The 25,184-nt window shown below is 45.8% G+C and overlaps 1 protein-coding gene across 2 annotated transcripts in view; it reads left to right on the forward strand.

Moving 5' to 3' along the window:
* The first annotated feature begins 11,251 nt into the window (after positions 1–11,251).
* LOC102452808 (aldehyde oxidase 1) overlaps positions 11,252–25,184 on the forward strand; it is an 85,380-nt gene continuing 71,447 nt past the window's right edge. The window contains exons 1-5 of one of the 2 annotated variants that reach the window (XM_075934287.1): positions 11,252–11,463; positions 17,399–17,501; positions 20,516–20,621; positions 21,724–21,832; positions 23,676–23,802. In XM_075934287.1, the coding sequence (XP_075790402.1) occupies positions 11,398–11,463; positions 17,399–17,501; positions 20,516–20,621; positions 21,724–21,832; positions 23,676–23,802 (511 nt within the window). In that variant the 5' untranslated portion in view covers positions 11,252–11,397. The remainder of the gene's footprint in view (positions 11,464–17,398; positions 17,502–20,515; positions 20,622–21,723; positions 21,833–23,675; positions 23,803–25,184) is intronic. The other variant, XM_075934285.1, reaches the window with a different exon arrangement.

The following is a 25,184-nucleotide window of genomic DNA, read 5'->3' on the forward strand; positions in this document are numbered from 1 at the left end:
CACAATTTCTCACACTTCACCTCAAGGTGTGGTACCTTGATGGTTCATGGGCATAGAATTACATTGTTCAGACCAGGTATGGGAGATGCTCCTCCACAGCAGTGCTCCTGCAGTGAGGAAGACATACAGTGACAAATGGTCTCGTTTTGTATATTGGGCTGCTTCTCGTAACATATCACCGGAGAAAGCCCCTCTATCTGCAGTTCTTGAATACTTAACTTCACCTTAAGCAATCCCACCTTTCCATGAGCTCAATTAGAGTACACCTTGCAACAATAACAGCATTCCACATAACAGTTGACAACACCACAATCTTTGCACATCCCACAACCAAATGCTTCCTCAAAGGCTTACAAGCATTATATCCTGACATTGCTGGCCCACAGACACTTTGGGCCCTACACCTGGTACTAAAACACGATCACAAAACTTCTATTCAAACCTATGGCCACATGCTTCCTTTGTCCCTTAACACTCAAAATGGCATTCTTAGTTGCAATAATGTCAACATCTCAGGTGGGAGAGATGGCTGCCCTAATGGCAGACCCACCCTTCACCATCTTTTTTAAGAACAAAGTGTCTCTATGGACACATCTGAAGTTTTTACCCAAAGTATGTTCCACCTTCCATCTTAATCAACAATACGCTTACCTATATTTTTTCCCCAAGCATCATGTCAACTTCTTTGAGGTACAGATATACACGTTTGACATCCGCAAGGTGCTCTCCTTCTACCTTCACAGAACAAGACCGTTTAGATCATCCCCAAGACTTTTCATCTCCATTGCGGAGCACAACAAGAGACATTAGATATCATCTCAAAGATTCTCCCTTTGGATCTCTGGCTGCATCACAATGTGCGACAATTTGAATAGTTTACCACTATCTACCTCACTCCGTGCACACTCCACAAGAGTGATTGCCACTTTCGTCGCTTATCTGAGGAAGGTTCCCATGTGCTGGTGCTGCATGGGCATAAGAACAAATTTTTGCTAAGCACTATGCACTTTCTGCCAGCCCTCTTCACTTCACAAGTGTAGCAAAGGCCATACCTGCCTGATCCAAAGTCCTTACTTCCATAAGACAAATTGCTTTGCAATCACTTGCTGTGGAGCACCTCCAAGGATGTCTCTCAAAGAAGAGGAGGTTACTCACCTTGACTGTATCTGACGTTCTTCGAGATGAAAGTACCCTCCCTTCTTCCCCCCTACTTTGGACCCACCCCCAAAAAAATCTTTTTTACCAGCCAGATAGAGAAGGAATTGAGGGGAGGTGGCCATGCCTGCACAGTAGTGCCAGATGGCACTTCACACCTTGCACACCATGCATGTGTGGCCCCCAATGCACTGTTAAAAAGAATCCACTCTGTGGCACTGGGATGCACTGACACATGCTGTGGAGCACACCCAGGGATGCTCATCTCAAAGAACATCAGTTACAGCCAAGGTGAGTAACCTCCTCCTCTTCAAGATATGTTGTTTATGTCCATTCCAAATCCCACCAACTCCCCCCCCCCCCCCACACACACACACTCCAGGAGAGGAGGGGAGAAGAAAAGGAAAAGAAAAGTAAGGGGGTAGGCTCAATACTTACTTTTAAAAACTTTCTGCGGACCCCCTGCAATGTGCTCGCATACTCCCAGGGGTCTGTGGACCATAGGTTGGGAATCATTGCTGAGGGAAAAAACTTCCAATGATCATGCACACAGTGCACATACATGCATCTACTGGAATAGATCCGAGCAACACATCTTAAAGAACAGCAGTTACAAAAGGCAAGTAATTATTTTATCCCTATCCATCAGTCCTGTGCTGAGTGGAACTTGGTCTTACTGAAAATTGGGTCTATGTGACTCCAAAATAGGTAGTGTATCCAGAGAACTTCAGTTAATTATCAATAGCTTTCACATGTTTTTAACAGGTTTAATCAGTGATTTTCTGGGCTCCATACTATAGAAAGGATGTGGACTCATTGAAGAGGGTCCAGTGGAGGGCAACAAAAATGATTAGGGGGCTGGAGTGCATGACTTACGAGGAGAGACTGAAGGATTTGGGTTTGTTTAGTCTGCCGAAGAGAAGAGTGAGGGGGGATTTGATAGCAGCCTTCAACTTCCTGAAGGGTGGTTCCAAAGAGGACAGAGAAAGGCTGTTCACAGTAGTGACGGATCGCAGAACAAGGAGCAAAGGTCTCAAGTTACAGTGGGAGAGGTCTAAATTGAATATTAGGAAAAACTATTTCACTAGGAGGGTGGTGAAGCACTGGAATGGGTTCCCTAGGGAGGTGGTGGAATCTCCATCCCTAGAGATTTTTAAGTCTCGGCTTGACAAAGCCCTGACTGGGTTGATTTAGTTGGGATTGGTCCTGCCTTGGGCAGGGGGCTGGACTTGATGACCTTCTGAGGTCTCTTCCAGCTCTATGATTCTATGATTCAGAGATTATTTGAAATGAAAGATGGAATTGTAACTGAATTCACAGGTAGAAAGGCTCTGCAAGATCAGACAAATACCAGTTTATATTCCCATACTTCCTTGCCTAAACTACAGAATATTTTAGAAGAAAATTCAACAATACGAGCTAGACGGAGACAAGCCACTGTTTGCTACAAAGAACCCAAAATAAACAGGTCAGTATAAGTAAATTACTTGTTTTTCTTTCAGCAAATTGTTATTTCATCAGTGTTAGTGAGGTATTGCTATCAGATATTTCTCTGGTTTATTTTTTGACATGCGTATCACACCTAAAGTGGTCTGTGACATGATGCTGAATAACTAGATGGGAGTATAAACATAACCAAAGTTATGAAGAATTAATTATCCTGATTCATTCCTGTGTTACTTCACTTTTATGATGAAATAGTTTACTGAAGTCAATGCAGTTTTGCCAACATAAAGCTGGAGTAATGCAATGGAGAATTGGGCCTTATGTTTTCAACAATTAGTAATGGGTTGTGTACACATAGTTGTGAATACCTAACGTTTAGATGTTTAGTATTAATTAAGAAGGCTAACATTTTAATGTATATTGAGAACAGATTGTATGCTGACATGACTTCTTGGTGAACAAGAATTGCAAAGAGGTTTTTCCTTTCATATTTTATTCCTTTTCAATTTAGTTTTTTTTTCAGAATATTCATGTCCTGAATTTATATCGATCCAATTATGTCATTGTCTATACAACAGCCTTCCTCCCACTTATGTAAGTGCCCCACTACACCTGTAACTCCATCTAACATGAAAGGTATTGTGATGGGCCTGCCTCGCCCCACCATGTCACAGAAGGAAACACCGCACTCTGGAGCGAGTAGGCCAGCGCTCCCAGGCATTGCCGTGCATGTTCGGGTGGCCAGGCGACCAGACTAAAAGCCAAGCCAGCATGCTTGGGATGGGGGAGAAGTGCAGACACAGGGGGAGTGGCTGGCATCAGCCCGGAAGCACCTGATGGCCGTCGGAGGCGAGAGGTGGTGGGGGATGCTGTGGGAGGAGGACCCCATTTGGAGCATTGGGGTCTGGAAGAAGCCCCCAAATTGTTCCCTGTTGTACTGATCATGCCACTGACATCTGCCTTCTTGCTCTCTGGGGCTTCTCGGCACCCTGTCCTGCTGGGCCAGATCCTCTGTTCTTCTCCAGACAAGGCACAGAGTTGAAGTAACTGCTCCCCTGCACAGCAGTGCAGACACTGGACCACTTCAGCTTGGGAGGATGCAGTTCTCGGGCACAGCACCCAGGAAACTAACTTCCAAAAGGGGTCAAAATCCCAAACAAATAGATTTTTGTATAAAAGATTTACACAAGGAAAGCTTATGAGGATGTTTGCCCTTTTTATCAATGAAAGAGAGATGTGCACAATAGTTGTTCTCCCAGGTAACAATTATTTATTCTGGGCCTGATAGTAAGAAACTTATTGCATGAAGATTCTTACCCCAAAGAGCTGTTCTTATTTCAGACATAATTTTCAAGTCAAAGACAAACTCTCTTTCTCTGACTTAGATCTCCAACCCTCTTTGTATCCTTTTAGAGTGCCCCAGGCCATGTTCCCAGGCCAGTTGATTGCTTAAATAGACTCTCACCAGGGCAGGAAGCTTTTGTTTTACTTACTCCTTTTCCATGGAAAAATACCAGCATCAAAATAGAATCCCACTACCCAGTGGTAAGGTCATATGTGTTCCTAGGACCAACCACTGCTTAGATTTTCAGGACAAACAAGGCTGTTTACAGGTTGTCCAGTTGATCACCAAGTTACTGGGCTTTGGGGGCACTGGTAATGGCTCACATTAGCATATTTAAAACTATACACAGGCTCACACTTCACATACAAGAATGATACATTTGCCATAATAGGATATAGAGATCATTGGACTGTAACATTAATATTGACAGGTCACTTGTATTTTGTCCAAAGCATCACTGCGTTATGCATATTTATATTCATAAGCCAATTTTCATAAGGCATAGGGGTGGGTCACAAAGACTTAACAGGGAATGGGGAACAGAAGCTCTGGTTGGCTTCCTCTAGCTCCTGGTAGGAAACAAGGAAGAAAAAGCTCCAGGTGGGTTGGCTTCCCTTGCTCCCGGTGGAGAACCTGGGGCAGAATAGGGAACAGCTTGATAAGGGCCTTGTCAGTAAAGCTGAGACACCAAGCTCTCAGCACCATATGCTGAGCCCTGAGCCTCCACACTTCCATAGGGCTGTTTGTGACCCAGGACTGATTTTTGTTGTGGGTCAGTGGCTGATAGTAAAAAGATTCCCCACCTCTGAACTAGACAGTGAGATAGAAGGGCTACAGATAAGTTGAAAGAAAGACAATACATGTTACCTTTTTCATAACTTAATGCAAAGCACTTTTTTCACACGCTCCCTCAGACATGAATATAAGTAAATAAAAAGAACCTCCTAAATTAATCAAGCTATTTCTTCTACAGTCTGGAAAGCAAAAAAGAAAATTATTATTTCTATATTTAAATACTTGGAAATTGATCAGCTACAATTTAACACATACCATATAGCTACACAACTAATAAAGTTTTGAGGGTTATTAATTTGGAAAATAATTTGTTTGTACAATGGAATTTCAGAAATGTTTGTTTTCCATAAAACCTAAGAGAGATAATATAATTTCTCTTTATTTAAATGGCATTAATATTTTAATCCTTTCTTTTCTACAGTAAATTGAGACGTGGTGATCAGTTTACAAATATGGAATTTTTGAATTCCCCAGTCTTCAAAGTTAAAAATAAAAGAAGCTTCAAAAGTAAATCAAGATTAATATGAAGAAGACAAACTAGAAGAATATTCTACATTTTAAAATATATTATAATACCGGTGTTTTAAAAATTGGATAAATCTTCCTTACTGTTCTTTTATTTAATGAAGCTTGTTCTTCTTAGTTTCCAAAGTAGAGGTTTTTTGTGACTGCAGTCCTGGTCTTACACGGTAGAGTACTTCCCTGTAAGGCTAATAGGAATAGAGAGCTCACATTGGTGTTATTAAAGTTTTGTCAGTAACTTTAACTTTTTCCAAGATTTTTTAAAAGTTGTAAATTTTACTAAGAATAAAAACGATCCACTGGGTTTTTGCAGGAAATCCATTGTGGTGTTTTCTATACTGAACAATTTTTTTCTCATTCTGACTGGGAAAACTCTGATAACTATTCAATTCGTTAACAATAGTCCCATGCATTCTTTTTCTTTTTAAAATACAAAATTATAATACATTTATATAACATAGACCAAAAAAAATATGCTGAAGTTCTTCAAAAGTGTTCAAGTGCATTCCAATCAGGTGTGCATGCACGCACATGCACAATAGCCAGAAATTCCCTCCTCCCCCAGGAGCTAGCCGTAGGGTTGCCCTCAGTATCCCCTGGAGAGGGGCCAAAATGGCTGCCAATATAGGGCAACGCCAACCTTCCTCCTCTTCAGTTTCTTCTTACCACCAGTGACTATAGCTGGAGCTTCCCCTGCTTGTCTCTTGCTTCACAAGCAGAACTAGTTCTTTTCTCATTCTGTTGTATATAGTTGTAAATGGTTTAATCTAGTTTACTGGTCTCATACGGTATGTCTACACTACAGCACTAATTCGAACTAACTTAGTTCGAATTAGTTAATTCAAACTAAGCTCATTCGAATTAGCGCATCTAGACTTAAAAACTAGTTGCGTTCACACTGATTGGATGCTGGGGCACACTTAAGGGCAGCTGAAACCGGTTCCGGCAGGGCATCAGGTCAGTAGTTGCTTTGTGTGGCTGCTGTCTGAGGCTATCTGAGGCTCGTGCTTAAAGGGACCCCCCTGGACAGCCAGTTCTCAGCTTTTCCGCTTGCTTGCCTAACTCGCCAAGAGACAGCAAAGCATTTTTCTCTGCGCCTGTCTGTGTCGGTGCTTCCCTTTGGGGATGCCGCCGCAGTTGGCAGCATGGAGCCAGAGCTCGCCCTGAGCTTTCTGGTGCAGTTTTTGGACTTGCTGCTGCAAGCCTGCCAGCAATGGCTGGAGGCTGCCTGGCACCACCTGGTGCACGTCAGCCCCCTGCCTCTCCGCCTGGCCTCCCTGGGGGCCGTGGACGATCCGCAGCAGCGCCCAGATGCCAGCGTGCCCTGCCGCATCTGGCGTCTGGACACCAGCAGCGACTGGTGGGACTGCATCGTCCTGGAGCGCTGGGGAGACAGACAGTGGACCCAGAACTTCAGGATGAAGAGGGACACCTTCCTGGAGCTCTGTGAGTGGCTCGCCCCTGCTCTGCAGCGACAGGACACTTGCATGAGGCCCGCCATCCCCCTCCAGAAGCGTGTGGCCATCGCCCTCTGGAAGCTCTCCACGCCGGACAGCTACCGATCCGTCAGGAACCAGCTCGGCATGGGGAGATCCACCGTCGGAGCAGTGCTCATGCAGGTACGGCACTCACCGGCTACTGGGCCGGGGGGGAGGGCGGCTGCAAGGAGGGGATGGGCCGCCCCAGGGAAAATGGGGGCGGGGGGAAGGAGGCGAAAGTGTCCCACACCGGAGGGGTCGGTCTGTCCCAGTCGTACTACACGTCGCCCGGGGGGTTGCTTCCGGGAGTGGGGCGCGGGGCAGTGCCAGGGCATGAACAGTCCCAGCCACCCAGGCGCCCCAGTGATTCGCAGTTTGCTGTGTCCCTCTGAAGGTGGTCAAGGCCATCAACCGGGTGCTGCTCCACAGAGTGGTCCGCCTCGCTGACCCGGACGCTGTCATCCGGGGGTTCGGCGCCCTCGGTTTCCCCAACTGTGGGGGGGCCATCGACGGGACACACGTCCCCATCCGTGCCCCGGAACACCAGGCCTCCCAGTACATCAACCGCAAGGGGTACTTCTTCATGCTCCTGCAGGCCGTGTGTGACCACCGGGGCCAGTTCACGGACATTAATGTGGGCTGGTCTGGCAAGGCACATGACGCACGGGTGTACCGGAACTCCTCCGTGTGCCAGAGGCTGCAGGCCGGGACCTTCTTCCCCGACCACCACGTCAGGGTCGGGGACGTGGACATGCCCGTCTGCCTGGTGGGGGATGCGGCCTACCCCCTACAGCCCTGGCTCATGAAGCTGTACACGGCAAAGCCCCGAGCCGGAAAAAAGCTGGATGGTCAACTCCCTGGCGGCACGCGGACACCCACCCTGAACCTTGGAACAGGTCCAGAGTAAAGTCAAGGAGCTCCGCCAGGGATATATCTGGGCCACAGAACGCAGCTCGCGCTCATGGGCAGGACCCCGCGTCTGCCCCTATTACAAGGAGCTGCACTAGATCCTGGGGAGTGGGGAAACGTCTTCCTCACCTGTCCTGGTGGACTCTGGCCTGGAGACCCCCATCATTGCCTGGCTGGAGGTCTCCGCAGAGGAGGAGCAGGAGGGTTAGGACCAGCCAGAGACAGAGAAGGAGGAGATGGGCACCATCACCCTGTCCCTTGAGGCGGTGCCAGTGACCCAGAACGTCTTCCAGGCCTCCTCGTAGGCCTGGGAGGGATCTTCAGGTGAGTGGTCTCACTTTGTCACACACACAGGCTGGGGCGGGCAGGCGCACAGGGGGCAAGGGCGGGGGTGGGGGCGGAGGTGAGTGTTGCTCGGGCTGAACATTGTGCTATGGCATGTCCACATGCAACCACGTACAGCATCAGTGTGCGGCACGTGCATGCAGCAGGCAGCCCCTGAGCATGGGTGGAATCCTGTTGCCAGGCTCAGGGGAGGCCACACACCTCCTGCCCTGGAGTGGGGGCGGCCCGGGTTGAAGAAGGCTAGTCACAGGGGCGCAAGCAAGACCCCACACAGCCCGAGGAGTGCCACAGACAGCACGCGGGCACGCCTGCACATGCGAGGTAGCAGCCGCTCACGTAGGCAGTGCTGCGAGCCACACCTGTGTGTGCAGACCCCAGGGAGGCACAGGTTCCGCTGCTGCCCATGAGGGGATCCCACTGTGGCTAGACACTTCCCTTGCCTGCTTGTCCATGGGTTCGGGGGGTGGGGTGGGAAACAGGCAGCACGATCATCTGAGCATGTCGGGACCCCTGTGAGTCTGGGCCTGTTGTGAAGGCAACACATGGCGTTGCTCCCGGGACATCCCTCTCCTGTGGGCCACGGACTGTTGGTCGCTGCTCACAGAGGAGACCACAGCCTCAGGAACAATGTGTGCATGGATGACTGACCGCCTCTCCTTCTGTGTGTTCTCCACAGCCAGACCAGCCGGGCCTGAGGGCCGAGCCACACCACCGCAGCCACCCGCCAGAGCCCAGGGGACCCGAAGGTGCACCAGGATCCAAGAAGACCTCATGTGCCAGCACATCAGTGTCCTGCACGACATTCACCAGACCCTGGTGCACAAGGTCTGCGAGGACTTGCAGTAGCGGAACTGCGTATGGGACCAGTTGATGCAGACAGGAGTGGCCCTAGACGAGCTGCTGGCAACTGGCACCCTAGGCAAAACACGTGATTGGCACGCAATTGGCGCACCCGCCTCCAAAGCTCTCAACGGCTGTTTATCTTGGCTCCCTAGGCAACCGCCTAGTTCGCCTGTATTGATGGGCAGCCACCGGATGCAGAGGTGTGATACCATGTGTGTCGTCATGTCACACATGATGGCACACCCTCCTGATGCCGCTGCTCTTGGCTTCCTGCTCCTCTTGCTCCCCCTGCTATGCCCATTCCCCCTCCGCCTGCCCCCCCGCTATGCCTCTGCTCCCTCCGCATGTAATGCCCAAGCCCCCTCCCCAAGTGATGCCTATGCCCCCTCCTCCTGTCCCTACCAACCCTGACCTTGGTCCAGTCCGCCTTGCTGTCCACCTCCCTGTGCTACCCAGACCCACCCAACCCCAACTCTGATGAGGTCCCCACACCCGAAGTGGCACATCGAGCTGCCCCCCACACCTCCTCCCAATCCTTAACCCCGTCTCCCCTCCCAGCCCTGTGTCCCCATCCCCTTCCTGGTTATAAGCCCCTGTCTCCCTCCCAGTTATAAGCCCCTCTCATGAGTAGCTAGTTCAACCTTGGGAGAAAAAGAGCAAATTACTGTTGTTACTACTGTCATGTAAACCTGAAGTAACTCCAAATGACTTCTGTGGAGTAATTTCAGATTTTAACAGGAGCAGAATATCATCCAAGATTTATAGATCTGGGATGGATCATAGTAAAATAAATAATATTTTTATTTATACAATGCTAGCACAAAGCTAACAAAAACCACAGCAAAACTGCACAGTTGTAACAACATGACAGTTGTAACAACAGTAAATTGCCCTTTTTCTCCCAAGATTGAGTGAGCTGCTGTGCTTAATTCCCACAAGGATTAAGGAGTGTTTTGGAATAGTGCTCTATTTTGAAATTTGGCGCTGTGTAGAAAGTGCCAAATTTCAAAATAAGCTATTTTGAAATACACTTGAAATAAGCTATGCAATTCATATCGCTCAAATTTCATATCTTATTTTGAGCTATGGGTGCAGTGTAGATGCATCCTGAGTGCTTTCAAACCTGCCACTATCTAGCATATTTTTCCAGATCTCCTCTTATCTAAAATCTGGGTTTATCTACCAAAGATAGTGCCAAAGTCCTACTTTTAGGTTTTTATCACCTCAAACCACTATTTAACCAGTACTAATTAGCAATATATTTAATTGGCCAGTTATGTATATACAATATACAAGTATCCGGTATATTTTTTCTTATATTGATGGCTACCATTTTTTAACATGTCCTTTCTTACTGTGTCCACAGTTCGGCTTCTTCAAGGTGCTTTTTGTTCTAACTGGGAAATGTATGCTGACAGGTGACTATTGCCTTTTGTCCAGGCTCAAGCAGGGGTGTTGGTACAATCTGTATAATGGGGATGCTGAGAGTCATTAACCCAAACTATGAATCCTATACAAGTTGAACCTCTCTAATCCTCTGAACTGTTATTCATGCTTAAATTGGACACTTTACACCTGAGTCTGAATAAAGAATCTAATTATCTTACCCATTACAAAGATAGCTTCCCCAATTAGCACCTCTAATATCATTAGCTCACAGACATTTACCTTCCCCCCCCATCCCTCTTCTGTTCTGAAATTTGATTTGTCCTTTTCATATTTTTTAATTGTATCCTTTGGTATATATGGTTGTGACAATTTTCTTCCACTATTTGATCCGAGGAAGTGGGTCTGGCCCACGAAAGCTCATCACCTAATAAACCATCTTGTTAGTCTTTAAAGTACTGCGTAGTCCTGTATTTTGTTTCTCTAACCTGGGACTTTCTGGTCCATCCGTGGTACAGCAGGATCAGGGATGTTCCTGGACCAGGGAGCTGGTGGCAAGGGGGCCAGTGCTGGGAGTCCTGCCAGGGACAGAAGCCCAGCCAGCCTCGCCCCCCTCTGTTCGTCTCAAGCGGCTCCAGGCTGCGACCCGAGGTGCCCAGGGCCGAGCGAGGCTGCGAAGCTTCCCGGCCGCCTGCTCCCTGCCGCTGCCAGCTCCGAAGTAGCCGTGGGCCAGCAGCGCCCCCTCGGGAGCAGAGTGGGGAGCCGCGCAGCCGGGGAAGAGGATACGATCGAGATCAGAAAAGTCTTCCTGCCGGGCTGTGGAGCGCGCCGTGGGACGGGCATCCTGGAGACACGGGGACCGGCTCCCAGTGCGCCGCACCAGCGTCTCCTTCGCAATCGCTGCCCGGCTTCCTGCACAGCGCAGGGCGCCGCTGCGTTGACTTTCCTGGCGGCGAGCCAGGCTGCGATTTGGAGCGGGGGAGGCGGGAGGTTTCGATTGGAGATTTCGCGACCAGCGAAAGCCAGTTCGGCTACGAGCCTATCTACTCCCACAGCCTTCTCGTGTTGCTCTCTTGGCCGCCAGCCTCGCACCGCCCATCCCGCGGACTTGCCCTCTACTTCGGGGGCTTGCGCTGCACCGCTGCGCTGGGGAGACGCGTTGTGCCTGGCACAATGTCTCTTTGCACTGCGGGCCAAGCGGGACCCACGGAGCTGATCTTCTACGTCAATGGGAGGAAGGTAGGTGATGGGGCAGCAGCAGGACTTCGGGCGGGCGGCATTGGCGTGTCCTTAGTTTTGGCCGGTTCTGCTGTGTTTGCAACAGGAGACAGTTCTCCACCTCTCCACTTCCCCTTGTCCTCCAGGGTTCCTGTGTTCTAAAATTGTCTTTAGCTAGCACTTGCACACTACATAGGTTATGTCTATGCAGCAGTTATTTGTGTTACTAGTCTCTACACAGCCAAACCGCTGATTTGAAATTAATTCAAAATAGCAGAGCACTTATTTCGAATCTGGAAAACCTCATTCCAGGAGGAGTAACACCAAATTTCAAATAGCTATTTCCAAGTAACTGCTGTGTAGACACTTATTTCAAAATAGGGGGCCTCAAGCCTTCCCAGGGTGCCCTAGTGCCCACTCCAGCCTAAACCAAGAACACTCCTCTACCTTCCCCCCTCCCCGGAGCCCTTAAAGGGATTGAGTCTGGCCACAGTGCCTGTGCCGGCTCCAAGCCTGCCAGCCCAGAGCCGGCAGTCACTGCCCCTGACCCAGTGGCCCCAAAACATGAGCCAGCAAGCCACTGGCAGCCAGTCCTCCACTGTTCCCCACGAGTAGTCTGCCAGCTCCTAGCAGCCTGCAAGGGCCCAGAGAAGGTGGGCGCCTTCCTGGTCCAGGGCAGAGATCATGGACCTTATTCAGGTTTGGGGGGGATGCCCCCAACATCCATGATCTCCATACTAGATGGAGGAACACGGCCATCTATGGCAGGAGAGCTGCCAGCCTGGCCACCAAAGGCCACATGAAAACCCGGGAGAAGGTTTGCATGAAAATTAAGTTGGTCTGGTGAACCCCCCCCCCAACCTAGAGCTTCCTCTCCCCCTTCTTCTCCTTGCTTCCCCCTTCCAGCTCCCTCCTCCCAGGTTTCCCCCTCCTCTCTTCTTCCCTCTCCCGCCTCCTTTCTTCAGTCTCACCAGTTTCATCCTCCCCTCCCCCAGTTTTGTTAAATAAAGAGAGTTTGTGTTCATGAAAATATATATATATTTTACTTGACATCAGGAAGGGGGGTTAGGGAGGGATAAGTGGAAGGACCCGAGGGAGGAATGAGGTACAAGCCCCCAGTGAGGCACACCAGGGAGGCTCTTAGGGTGGACGCTCTCCCACAGAGCCTCCTGGATACTGACTGCCTCCTGATGGACCTCCCGGATAGGAGCCTGCAGAAAGTGCAGCCAGGCTCACAGCAACGCATCCAAGAGAAGCAACCAGAGTGCCCAGGGGCAGCTCTGGCTCCATGGTGTGCCAAGCGAGGGCAACCAGAGCACGCAGAGACAAAGTAACTCCTGACCTGATGCCCTGACCCACCTGGTTCTGGCCGGTCTTAACAGCGATTCAGTGTCCCCTCAGTGTGGACATGCTATTTTGAAATAGGAAAATGGTATTTTGAAATGCATTATGTGTGTAGACACATTATTTTGAAATAACTTATTTCAAATTAACTATTTTGAAATAAGACATTTTGAAATAATGCTGTAGTGTAGACATACCCCGAGGCTATGTCTACACTGGCGGGTTATTGTGCAAGAATGTCTGTTCTTCTGCAGAGCGTCCACACTGCCAAGAAGATTTACATTACAGCGTGGTAAGAGAGGGCTTCGTGTGCAAGAGCTACGCTCTTTTCTAACAGATGTAAGTTCTCAGTGTGGACGCGCAGCAGGGGTTTCTTACGCAAGAAAGCCCTATGACTAAAATGGCCATCAGAGCTTTCTTGCACAAGAGAGCGTCCACACTGCCATGGATGCTCTTGTGCAAAAGCACATCTCGCACATGGCAATGTGGTTGTGTTCCTGCGCAAGTGTTCTTGAACAAGAACCCTTGCACAAGATGTTCTTGCGCAAGAACCCGCCAGTGTAGACATAGCCATAGGCTGTGTCTAGACTGGCATGATTTTGTGGAAATACTTTTAACGGAAAAGCTTTTCTGTTAAAAGTATTTCCTCAAAAGAGTGTCTAGATTGGCACGGATGCTTTTGCGCAAAAAGTGTTTTTGCGCAAAAGCATCCATGCCCACTATAGACATGCTTTTGTGCAAGAAAGCTCCGATGGCCATTTTAGCCATCGGGCTTTCTTGCGCAAAAAATTAAGGTGCCTGTCTACACTGGCCCTCTTTTGCAAGTATTCTTGTGCAAGAGGGCTTATTCCTGAGTGGGAGGATCAAAGTATTTGTGCAAGAAGCACTGAATTCTTACATTAGAACGTCAGTGCTCTTGCACAAATTCAAGCGGCCAGTGTAGACAGCTGGCAAGTTTTTGCACAAAAGCGGTTGCTTTTGTGCAAAATCTTGCCAGTCTAGACGCACCCTATAGTGTTTTGTGTATGTTTTTTGTTTGCAATGAGTTTAAGTAGAACAGGAAGTTAAGAGTGGAAGTTTAGAGTTAGTTTCAGTTTCATAACAGGATCAGGAAGTTAAATATTACTCACAAATGCATTGTGTCTTTTTAAAGCAGTGTGTCTCTTAAAATGAAATTTTTAATCCACATACGTTTTCTGTCATAGCACTTTCTATGCATATCAGTGCAAGGTGCATTTTTTTTTGTCTAAAATCTAGAGTATCATGAAAGCTGAAATGTGTTCCACTCCTTCTGACATCATACACCTAAGTGATGTGAAGATTAGAAAAGTAGCTGTCAGTGAGCTTTCTTCTCACTGAGCTTTTTGAATGGCCTTGTCAACAAAAGATTTTCAAAAATCAGTGGGAGAACAAACACATTTCATGGCCAAACGAACATCCCATAATGCCTCTAGAGCTCTTGTCATCCAGTGTTAATGCTGAGTTATTTGGGGGGGATCATGGCAGACCTGTAGATCATGAATAATGATGCCAGAGGATGGAAGATTTTCAGAAGCACCAAGGGTAGTTAGGAACATCAGTGGCAGTTGGTTGCTGAACTGTTATTTCATCTTTTGAAAATTTCCCCCAGAATTTCATGCATGCAAAAACTTTCATTGAAAATTGTACGCGTTTTGCTTAAAATGTACATTTTCTTGAAACATGCTGCTCTGTGTAGGAAGGCAAATGTCACCAATAGCCATGCTAAAATATAATTAATGAAATGGAAGCTACTGGCCTAATAGAATGTTGAGGTAATGGGAATATAATTATTTAAATTAGCTATTGGTTAAACACTATTTTAAGATTTAACTGATTCAAGATAATAGAATAAAGATTCCTCTAATCAGATGGTTATGTAGGAGTTTCTGGATTATGCTCTCACTCCTTGTAGTTTAGTATTCTTCTTTTGTCAGAGACTATTACAGAATGGAAACTGCATTGAGTCAGTTTTATGCTGTGCTGATTGAAGAGAGGAAAGTCCTCCTGACCTGCATAAAATCTGATTACCACTATGTAATGTTTTCTTGGCATGCATAGCTGAAAATATTGTTCATGATTATTATAACAGTCACCCCATTTGAAAGGATGGCAGGGATTATAATTTTGCATAAAGCATTGGGATACTCTGTAGTATGAATACAGTATAGATATGTAGGAAAAACTAGGAGGAATGGGATTCCTGGCACCGGTTAATGTACGCTTCAGTGTTCATCATATTATGTTAAAATAATAACAAGACTCTATAATCTACCAAGAATATTGATTTCCTTTTTAAATTTCTGAGCTGGGGATGTAGTAAACTCTTCCTGTGTTTGTATTTTAAATAGCTGGCATCTGTTACATCTATAGTCATCTGCACTGTGGAATAGTCTTCGGTCCTCTTCACTGCTACAGGCCATCAGACTGTTCACAATGCTAGGGTTTTGTATATCTTTATATGTATGGGTGTGTCTAAACTACACCCATCCGCCGACAGAGGGATGTAGATTAGGCACATCGCTATTGCAAATGAAGCGAGGATTTAAATATCCCATGCTTCATTTGAATAGAAATGTCCGCTGCTTTTTGCCAACACAGCACTTTGCCGGCAAAAAGCGGCAGTCTAGACGAGAATCAGTCGACAAGGAAAGCCTTTTCCGACCAATTCTGTAAACCTCCTTGCACAAGGCATAAGGGATAGGTCGGAAAAGGCTTTCCTTGTCCACCAATCCTCGTCTAGACTGCCGCTTTTTGCTGGCAAAGTGCTGCAGCGGCAAAAAGCGATGGTCATTTCTATTCGAATGAAGCGCAGGATATTTAAATCCCCGCTTCATTAGCAATAGTGATGTGCAGGAGTGGCCCGAGGCCAGCTGTAGCAGATGGCACCCCAGGCAGAAGGCACGATCAGCGCCCCCGCCTGCACAGTCGTCAATGGCCATGACATCATCATCGGGCACCTGGGCCGGTGGTGCCCTAGGTGACTGCCTACTCTGCCTAGGCTCACGGGCTGCCCCTGGTGATGTGCCTAATCTACATCACTCTGTTGGCAGAGGGGTGTAGTTTAGACACACCCTATGAAGCTTATGTGCATAGGCACAGTCTCATTTCTGGCACGGTTTACCTTTAAAGGTGTTAAGGATGGATTCCTTTGATGTGGTATTCCTTCCACCACCTTGCATTTGTTTTTATTAAAGATAAGCTGTTCTGAGACTTTCTTTTTAGCAGGAGGACTGTCAGACAAAGAACTTCCAAAGGAAGCAAAAATTCCTACCTCTTTATAAGAGAGGGGGCAGGGGGTGGAGCAGGAGGCGGTGCTGGGGGGAGTCGGCTAAAAACCCAGTTCCCCCAGCACCATCTCCCTGGGGGGCAGGGGAGGTGGAGTCACAGCAGGAAATGGTGTGAGCAGGGACTGAAGCAATCTCCACTTGCACTACATCTGTTGCAGTTCTGCTTTTGAAATGTACAAGACCCCCACTGGGGCTCTTGTACATATCAAAGGTTTAGCCCCTGCGAGACTTCTGCTTTTGAACCATAGCAAGAGCCTGGCTCTTGCTACAGTTCAAAGGTGGAGGCGCCCTTATAGACTGATCAAGTAGTTGATGGAAATCCCATCGACTATTCAAATAGTTAATGAATCTAAATGTAACATCCCCTGTTCCCAAGGGAATTCCCTTCCTTCCCACTTACCCATGCCGCAGCAGGGTGAGGGGTGCAGCAGGTAGTCCAGTGTGCTGCAGCTGCAGCCGAGACTGCTGCCAGTTCTAGCTCTGGCAGCTGCTACACGGCTTGGCTAACGGGACTGCATGGAGCATGGCTGCCTCAGCCAGCAGGGCCAAGTGCTGCGTGGAGTGCTGCTGTCTCGGCCGTCAGGGCCAAGTGCCCTGTTCTAGCTCTAGCCCCAGTTCTAGCTCTGGCAGCCACTACACAGCTAGGTTAGCAGGACCACCTAGAGCACCGAGTGGAGTGTAGCTGCCCCAGCCAGCAGGGCCAAGTGCCCTGTTATGGGCGGCTCTCCTTGCAACCCCATTATCCTTCCTTCCCTCTCACTGGGAGCCTCCCCCTGGCCTCCAGCTGCTCCCAATAATTATCATTATGCATTATTAAGTGCATAGGAAAATATAAATGTGCAGAATATATCAGATGGGTGTGCTGAAGCTGAAGCCAGGACCACGGTGAGGGGACCACTGGAGCCAGGACCATGGTTAGACCTGTTAACTCCTGCCTTTTTAATTCTGGTGCAATTGAGGCAGAAGGTTTGGACTAGAGAATACTCTTTAACTAGTATTAGCGACTATTTTATTAGTTTTTTAAAATGTGTGTGTGCAGCAGTTTTTCAAATTCTTTTTAAACAGTATGTCCCCCTCCTTTATATTTGCCTGATATACCATGGACTAAAATTACCATAATAAATATGCAAATAGGCAAATAAATTAATTATTATAATGAATATACAAATATTTCCATGCCAGTCCACTTATAGTTTTTGAATCAGTTTGCTGGTCTGTGGTATAAAAAAGGTTGGGAACCACTACTGCTCTGAAGGATTAACCTTAAGTGTTATTGTAACAGCTGGTTTTGCTTATTTCTGCAGATAATAGAGAAGAATGCTGATCCCGAACAAATGCTGTTGTCTTACATTCGAAAGAGACATATCCTTTCCTTGTTGATGCAATTAGGGCACTATCATGCAGATTTTATTCAAGAAAAACTCCTAAGATGGGGGTATGTCTACACTACCACCCTAGTTCAAACAAGGGTGGTTAATGTAATCATTCGAAGTTGCAAATGAAGCCGGGGATTTAAATATCCCAGGCTTCATTTGCATCTTGCCGGAGTCCGCACTAACGGGAATTTAAAAATGGCGGCGCCCGGCAAGATGCAAATGAAGCCCGGGATATTTAAATCCCGGGCTTCATTTGCAACTTCGAATGCCTACATTAACCACCCTAGTTCGAACTAGGGAGGTAGTGTAGACATACGCATGATAATTAGAGCTTCTTAGACCTGAGCAGTTCAATTAAGCAGTTCAATAGTGTGGACCACATTTCAATAGACTGAGTGACTTGTGAACCATCTCCTCTCCCACTTGGGATTGTGTGGCTCCCTTTCCAAAGGTCCATTCATGCTCACATAACATCCCTGTGGCACAGAAAGTAATTGCTTCCATGTAGTTTTAGCTTCTTTTAATTAAATTTATTAGCTGGAAACAAGGAATGAACCAGCTCTTCATGTGACCAGCTGGCTCTCCCCAGACCAGGAAGTATACCACATGCAAGTGAAGAACTGCTGAGAGACATCTTCTTATGTTTTTGGCATATTGGTAACATTTCTACCCTACTCTTTTCTAAAATCAGGAGCAAAAATATTTATGTGCCAATCCTCTGCTCATGGCTATACAAGACAAATAGAAAGATGCTCCCTGCTAATACATACCTGAAAAGCCTTATTTCCAGAGGTGGCTAGGTCCCTGAAGCTCCAGCTGACTTCAAGAGGTTGGTGCTTAATACTTCTAAAATATTAGACACCAGATGACACTGAAAAGAGACATTGGGAAACCAAGAAGTGCTGATTCTGATTTGAATTTTTTTAACTCTTTTTTTTCCTGCAATGTTGAGATTGAACAGACACCAATCTCACATGGGTTAGTGTCTGTGGCATTGTTGAAAAATATGGGATTTGGGTGGGTAGGAACAGTCACAGAGAGTAGGAGGCTGAGCATAGTTAACAAGGAGGGAGAAGACATGAATATGTGAGTAGAAGTGAGAGACACAGAACAGTGATGATGACATCACTGGGAAAGCAAGGAGGCAGATGGTTCAACACTAGATCTGAGATGTAGGCTGCACTGGAATGCAGCTCCTTGACAAAAAGGACAAGAAGTTTAAATTTGATGTAGCATATAGAGAGAGCTAGTGAAAGAACTGGGGGGCCAGAGCAACGCTGAGGAGCAATACCTGTCACTAATCTCTGCTTTTGGAGTTTGCTTTGGCTGTAAATATGAAATGGAATACTTGTCCACATCTTTAAAATCACTTTGCGATCCATGACATTTGTCGAAGCAAAAGCCTCACTCAGTTTACGTGGCTAAACAGACAGCTTTATTGATCAGTAAAGCCAAGTGAGCCAAACATGGTCCCAGCAGAGCCGGGTCCAGTAAGGCTGGCTAATACAATCAATCCTAGTATCTTTATACCCTTAGCCAAACAGTCTGATGTCAGGGCATCCAATTACAGAAATCCTCAATTAAACTTGGAAAAACAAGGCCTTATCAGCAAGATGGCGGACAGGTACGAGGGAGTACATCTCCTGTCCCAACCAGCCCAATGAACACAGTCCAATAGCCCATTCTGTAGGCCTCTTCTCACGGGGTGACAGAAAGTTCACTCTGGTCTATGTGCCAAAGAGAAAAGCTGAAATGGTTTTTGTTATACAAGATGGCTTCTAGCTAAATATGAAATGGTTCCTACAGCTTCTACACATTCAAATACTATACAGTTAATACTGAGAATTGCAATATTTTAAAACTACTCTGAAATAAATACCTGTTTGTTTGTACTGTTGTGTTACTGCTGAAAAAAAGTCTGTTTAGCTATTTGAATTTAATGAATTGCACTTTGCCTAGGTAGCTGTTTGATTCCCATTTTGTTCATCTGGTTTCCTGCAAGAATGATTTCAACAAACAATGGTTTCCATGCAAAATACATGTATCTTCCCACTGTGTCGTTTCTTTTATTAACAGACTCAAAATAAATCTAAAGGTTTCATTTAGATATTTTAGTCTTTGGCACCCTGATTTTAAAAAGCACATAGCAGCTCCCATTAAGTTCAGTGGCAACCATTTTGAAAATCTCAGCTCTAAGTACTAGTTCCGGGTGGAAAACTTATGGCCAGAAGGCCGGATTTGCCCCCTGGCTTACCTGGATCTAGCTTGCAGCGAGGCTCGGGTCTTCCTCCCACACTTGAGACCCATGGCAAGTATCTGAGCCTCAGTTGCCACCCCTCCCCCTGTAGGGCTGAAACACAAGCCACAGGCCTCTGCGCTCCACCATGGGACTGGAGTATGAGCACCAGTTCACTCCACTGTAAGGGGAAGTCCCTTGTTTGTTGTGAGACAGATCGGTGAGTTTTTTCTGTTTTGCTTTTCACCTGTGTGTGGCCCTGACTGATTTTTCTGTGGGTCATTGTCCCTTGACAAAAGTATTTAGACAAAGGTATTTAGATTCCTAACTTACTTTGAGGCTCCAATTCAGCAAAGCACTTAACTACACATTTAAGTTACATTTATGTCACCTATGAATCTTGGGCCCTAAATCTTTTCTCCATGTTACACTGTGTGTTGCTGAATTTACCCAAAAATACAGTTCAGCCACTTTGAAACCGAATGCGTAAGCTGTACAGAACTGTTGTTGCTGTCCCACTGGGATATTTACATATCATCGTCTCAGGGCAGGGTGCTCTTTTTTTTCAAAGAAAGTTCACAGCTTCCATTTATTTTGTAGTTTTGGTCTTATAATTGAATATTTCAAGTAATGCAAAACTGAGCTTCTGATATATGTGCTATTGCACTTGTTCAGTTACAGGTTCCATATATGTTGACTTCAGGGAGAAGATTGTGCTCAAGCATTACACAACCTGGAAAACTACTGGAAATAGAACAGAAGCAAAACATGAATGATTAAAATCCATAAGCTTATTTCCTTAATGGCAGCTCTTTCACTCCGTCTCACAGGAACTAAGTACGGTTGTGGAGGAGGTGGCTGTGGAGCCTGCACTGTGATGATTTCCACATATGAACCGGTTTCCAAGAAGATAAGGTATCCATAACAAAAGATCTGGAAAAACTGAACAATGAATGTTTATGACCTTTTAAAAATAAATGTGGCTTCACTTACCAAAGGAAATATGGAAATATTGTTTTAAAAAACAAGTGTGTAGATACGGTTTTTTTATATGTGATATTGTATTTTTTAAAAAGCTTCGAAAACATTCTTAGTAATCAATTTACAGAAAAACCAAGAGGTCACTGCCCTGTTAGTTCTAAGTCTATTTAAATGGAAAGACTATGCAGATTGTGTCACCGCTTAGTGATGAGGATAACTACTTTCAGTGACATGCATCCACAGTATGTAGTTACCTAATACCTGATGGATTTCACACCTCCTTCACTGCTTTTCTCTGAGGCTCCATCTACTCTGTCAGGTTTTTGTGGAAGAAGAAATGCAAACGAAGCACTTATTAGCATTTCTCACGCTTTCATTTGCATATTCTCTTCCGATCCTTTTTGCGGAAGAGGTTTTTGCAGAAAAAAACGCAGTGTAGATGGGGCCATTTTGTGCAAAAATCCCTTTTGACTATGTTGCTTGCAGAAAAACACTCTGACCTTTCCTCCTGCCCTCTGCACTGGAGCTCTGCAAATAGGGTGTAAGGTTTAAATGACAGAAAGGGTGGACTATTTATACTCTTGGCCCGTAGAATGTTAGGCTTGAGGCATGTGCAGAGGCCCCTAACTGACAGCTGTTGCATGACCAGGCATGTGACTCCTATAGGGAAACTATATTTCCCTATGCAGAACATGGGACACCAAGTGGGGGAAGGGGGCCTGCTGGCCTTTGGGGCTTTAGCCCCACGGGGGAGGGGGAGCCGCCAGCACTCAGGACTCCAGCAGCTGAAGTTCCGAGTGCCGGTGGCTTCTTGCCCACCCTGCCCCACTGCAGGGATGAAGTTCACCCCAGCAGCATGAAGAGTGGGGAGGGGAACCACCGGTGCTTGGGGCTTAAAATTTTATCATTCCAGTTTCACTCAGTATGATGATGGGTGCTTATAGCTAAAGCGATGCAGTAAAAGCTCTTTCTTAATTTACCACAGGATACTGTTATGCTCTATTTAATGTTCTTGATTCTCCTTTAACATCCAAAGACACTGTTCTGCCAATGCCTGTCTCTTACCCATATGCTCATTGCATGGTGTTGCAGTCACCACTGTGGAAGGCATAGGAAGCTCAAAAACCCGGATACATCCCGTTCAGGTAAGAACTTTTTTTTGTTTTTTCTTCCAAATGCCTAGGATTAATTGGCTGTGGTGGTACAACATAGTTATATGAGAGATGATATTGCTCCCACTGCTAAAAGATAGCTGAGGATTCTGGATTTTTAAATGGATTCTGCAGTATAATTCACCGTGTGTGGGGAAGACAGGAAAATATAGTCTTTATGCACACTTAGCTAGCAGATGTCATACATACTGCAAAAACTGCAGGAATCTCCAGTATATTATGAGAACAACCAGTTTGCTAAAAAAACACAGTTCTCAACGATTAACAGAGGGTACATCTACACAGCAGTGTTATTTCGAAAAACCAATATTACTCCGAAATAGCATAGTTCGCGTCTACATACCTTTATTTCAAAATAATGTCGAGATGGTGAATTATGGTAACCCTCATTTCTCAAGGACTAAGGGAAGTTGTAGGAAGAGTGTTCTTCATTTGACTTCCTGCCGTGTAAACAGTGTCAAAAGCTGAAGTAAGCTATTTTGATTTAAGCTACACAATTGACATAGCTGAAGTTGCATAGCTAAAGTAGATGTACCCTAAGAGATGTGTGATCTCCTACCAGTGGTGTCATTTCCTTGAATCCAGAAAGAAAATGGCCAAAGGCTTAAAAAATGGCCAAAGGTATTGACTTTAAAATTCTAGCAAGTCTATGCAGAAAATATTTTGGATTACTTGTCCAGCTAAAAAGCAAAGTATTGTAAAAGGTGCAATGTGTAGTGTTGCTGCTTGTTAAACAGTGCATATAATGTGTGTTCGAGAATACACAAACAGTGAGACTCATTGGGCCAGCAAAAGTCTGATATCTGTTAGGCTATGTCTACATTGTAATACTGGAGTATCCCAAAATAGCTATCCTGTGTCTTAACAGCAAGCTCGTTATTTCAGGCTCACTATTCCAGTGTCCCTGTAAACCTCATTCTACGAGGAGTAAGGGACATTTTGGAATAGTGGGTTATTTTGAAATTTGGCACTATGTAGATAGTGCCAAATTACGAAGTAAGCTATTTTGAAATAAGATCAAAATAAGATACACAAGTTGCATAGCTCAAATTGCGTATCTTATTTCAAACTACAGTGCAGCGTAGACATAGCCTCAGAGGTTGTAAAAAGTCAGACTAACTTTTAAGGGAAACTTTGATAATACAAGTATAAAGTGGTCGACTAAAACTAATTAGAGACTGCCTAGTATAACAGAGAGATGAGATGGGTGAGGTAAAATCTTTTATTGGACCAATTTCTGTGGGTGAGAGAGAGACAGGGAACTCAACAACTTTTCTCCCTTACCAACAGAAGTTGGTCCAATAAAAGGTATCACCTCACCCATCTTAACTCTAAGATCCTGGGACCAATACAGGTACAACACTGCATATCATATTAACAGACTGAGGTATAGACATAGGAACTCAGGAATTGCCAGTCCTGATCAGACCCATAGTCTCTCTAGCCAATGCTCTGTCTCCAGGAGTGGTCACCACTAGCTGCCACAAAGGAAGGTGTAAAAACCTTGACGTAGGCAATTGTGGGATAATCTACTCCCATTGTCCAGCAATCAGATACGCTTGGACTACACATGAGATTACTGTTATTGGTTCACTTTTCACATGAGTTTAAGTTTCTTCTTGAAATATTTCTAAGAGGAAGCATTTAAGTTTGCAACAGCTGTCACATTTTTCATTGTGTTAATTAGGTTAGATCTTACAATCCTTTAAATCATGTTTGTAAATACTGAAATCGGCAGCTTAATTAAGTGACTGAAAAAGGGAGTTTGTTGATGCTGTTCTTTGACAGCAGGGCTTGTTGTTCTGTTCTGTCCTAGGAAAGGCTGGCCAAGTGTCATGGCTCACAGTGCGGCTTCTGCACCCCGGGAATGGTGATGTCCATGTATGCTTTGCTGAGAAACCACCCTGAACCCTCCTGGGAGCAGATAACTTCAGCTCTGGCTGGTTAGTTTGCCTCGCCCCATCAACATTCCATTTTAATATATGAATTAACAAGATAAATAATCTCTTAGGTTACGTCTACACTAGCCCCCAGATAGATCTAGGGAGGCTAATGAGGGTGACTGAAATTGCAAATCAAGCCTGGGATTTAAATATCCCGTGCTTGATTTGCATGTTCCCGGATGGTCGCCATTTTAGAAATTGACTAGCCCAAAGTAACTGCCCGCGTCTACACACGGCAGTGAAACGGGATTTCGATTTAAACCACTAACTCGAATTAGCTGATATTCCTCCTGCAATGAGGTTTACCAGCTAATCCTATTTAGGGGCTTTAAATTGGAATCCCGTTTCACTGCTGCGTGAGGACACGGGCAGTTACTTCGGGCTAGTCAATTTCTAAAAATGGCAACCGGACGGCAACATGCAAATCAAGCACAGGATATTTAAATCCTGGGCTTGATTTGCAATTTTGGTCACCCTCATTAGCCTCCCTAGATTGATCTAGGGGGCTAGTGTAGACGTACCCAAAAGGTACGTTTACACTTGCACCCTAGTTTGAACTAGGGGTGCAAATGTAGGCATTTGAAATAGTCAATGAAGCGGGGATTTAAATATCCCATGATCATTAGCATGATCTCGCCGGCGTGCTAATCTGAATGCCAGCTGTTTCGAACCAGAAAGTGCGTGCCGGGATGCATTAGTTCGAACCAAATCCCTTGGTTCAAACTAATGTTGCTCCTGAGGATTTGTTTCAAACTAACGTGTCCCGGCATGCACTTCCTGGTTCGAAACCGCTGACATTCAGAGTAATGTGCCGGCGAGATCATGCTAATGAAGCACGGTATATTTAAATCCCCACTTCATTGGCTATTTCAAATGCCTACATTTGCACCCCTAGTTCGAACTAAGGTGCTAGTGTAGACATACCCTTATTAAATAAGCTTTTTAGTGATGGTTTCCTTTCAGAAAGGGGGAGGGGGAGGAGAGCAAAGCAACAATGAATTCTGTCTAAAATCTGTGAGGTACCTATAAACTAAACTTCACATCGGTGATGTTGTGATGAATGGAATAACCTCCAGCAGGATGAAATCTTGGTCCAACATTTTCAGAAGTGACTAGTGATTCTGGGCTGTCTCAGTTAGGGTGCCCAACTTGGCATACCTTAAAGGGAGTTGATTTTTGGAGGGTAGTCTCTAAGCGCTTTCTGAAAATGAGGCCCCTTTAAGAGATCTCAAGTTGGGTACCCAAAATCAAGGCAGCCATTTTGAAAATCCTGGCCTTAGATCTCATCAGATATAGGGTTCAGAACATTATCAACCTCAGAACAGTGTCAAAGCTTTTGTGACCATAAGAGAGCTATAAAATAAAAGAGAGACTTGCTATGT

The sequence above is a fragment of the Pelodiscus sinensis genome, chromosome 7, assembly GCF_049634645.1.
Source record: "Pelodiscus sinensis isolate JC-2024 chromosome 7, ASM4963464v1, whole genome shotgun sequence".
Classification (NCBI taxonomy): Eukaryota; Metazoa; Chordata; order Testudines; family Trionychidae; genus Pelodiscus; species Pelodiscus sinensis.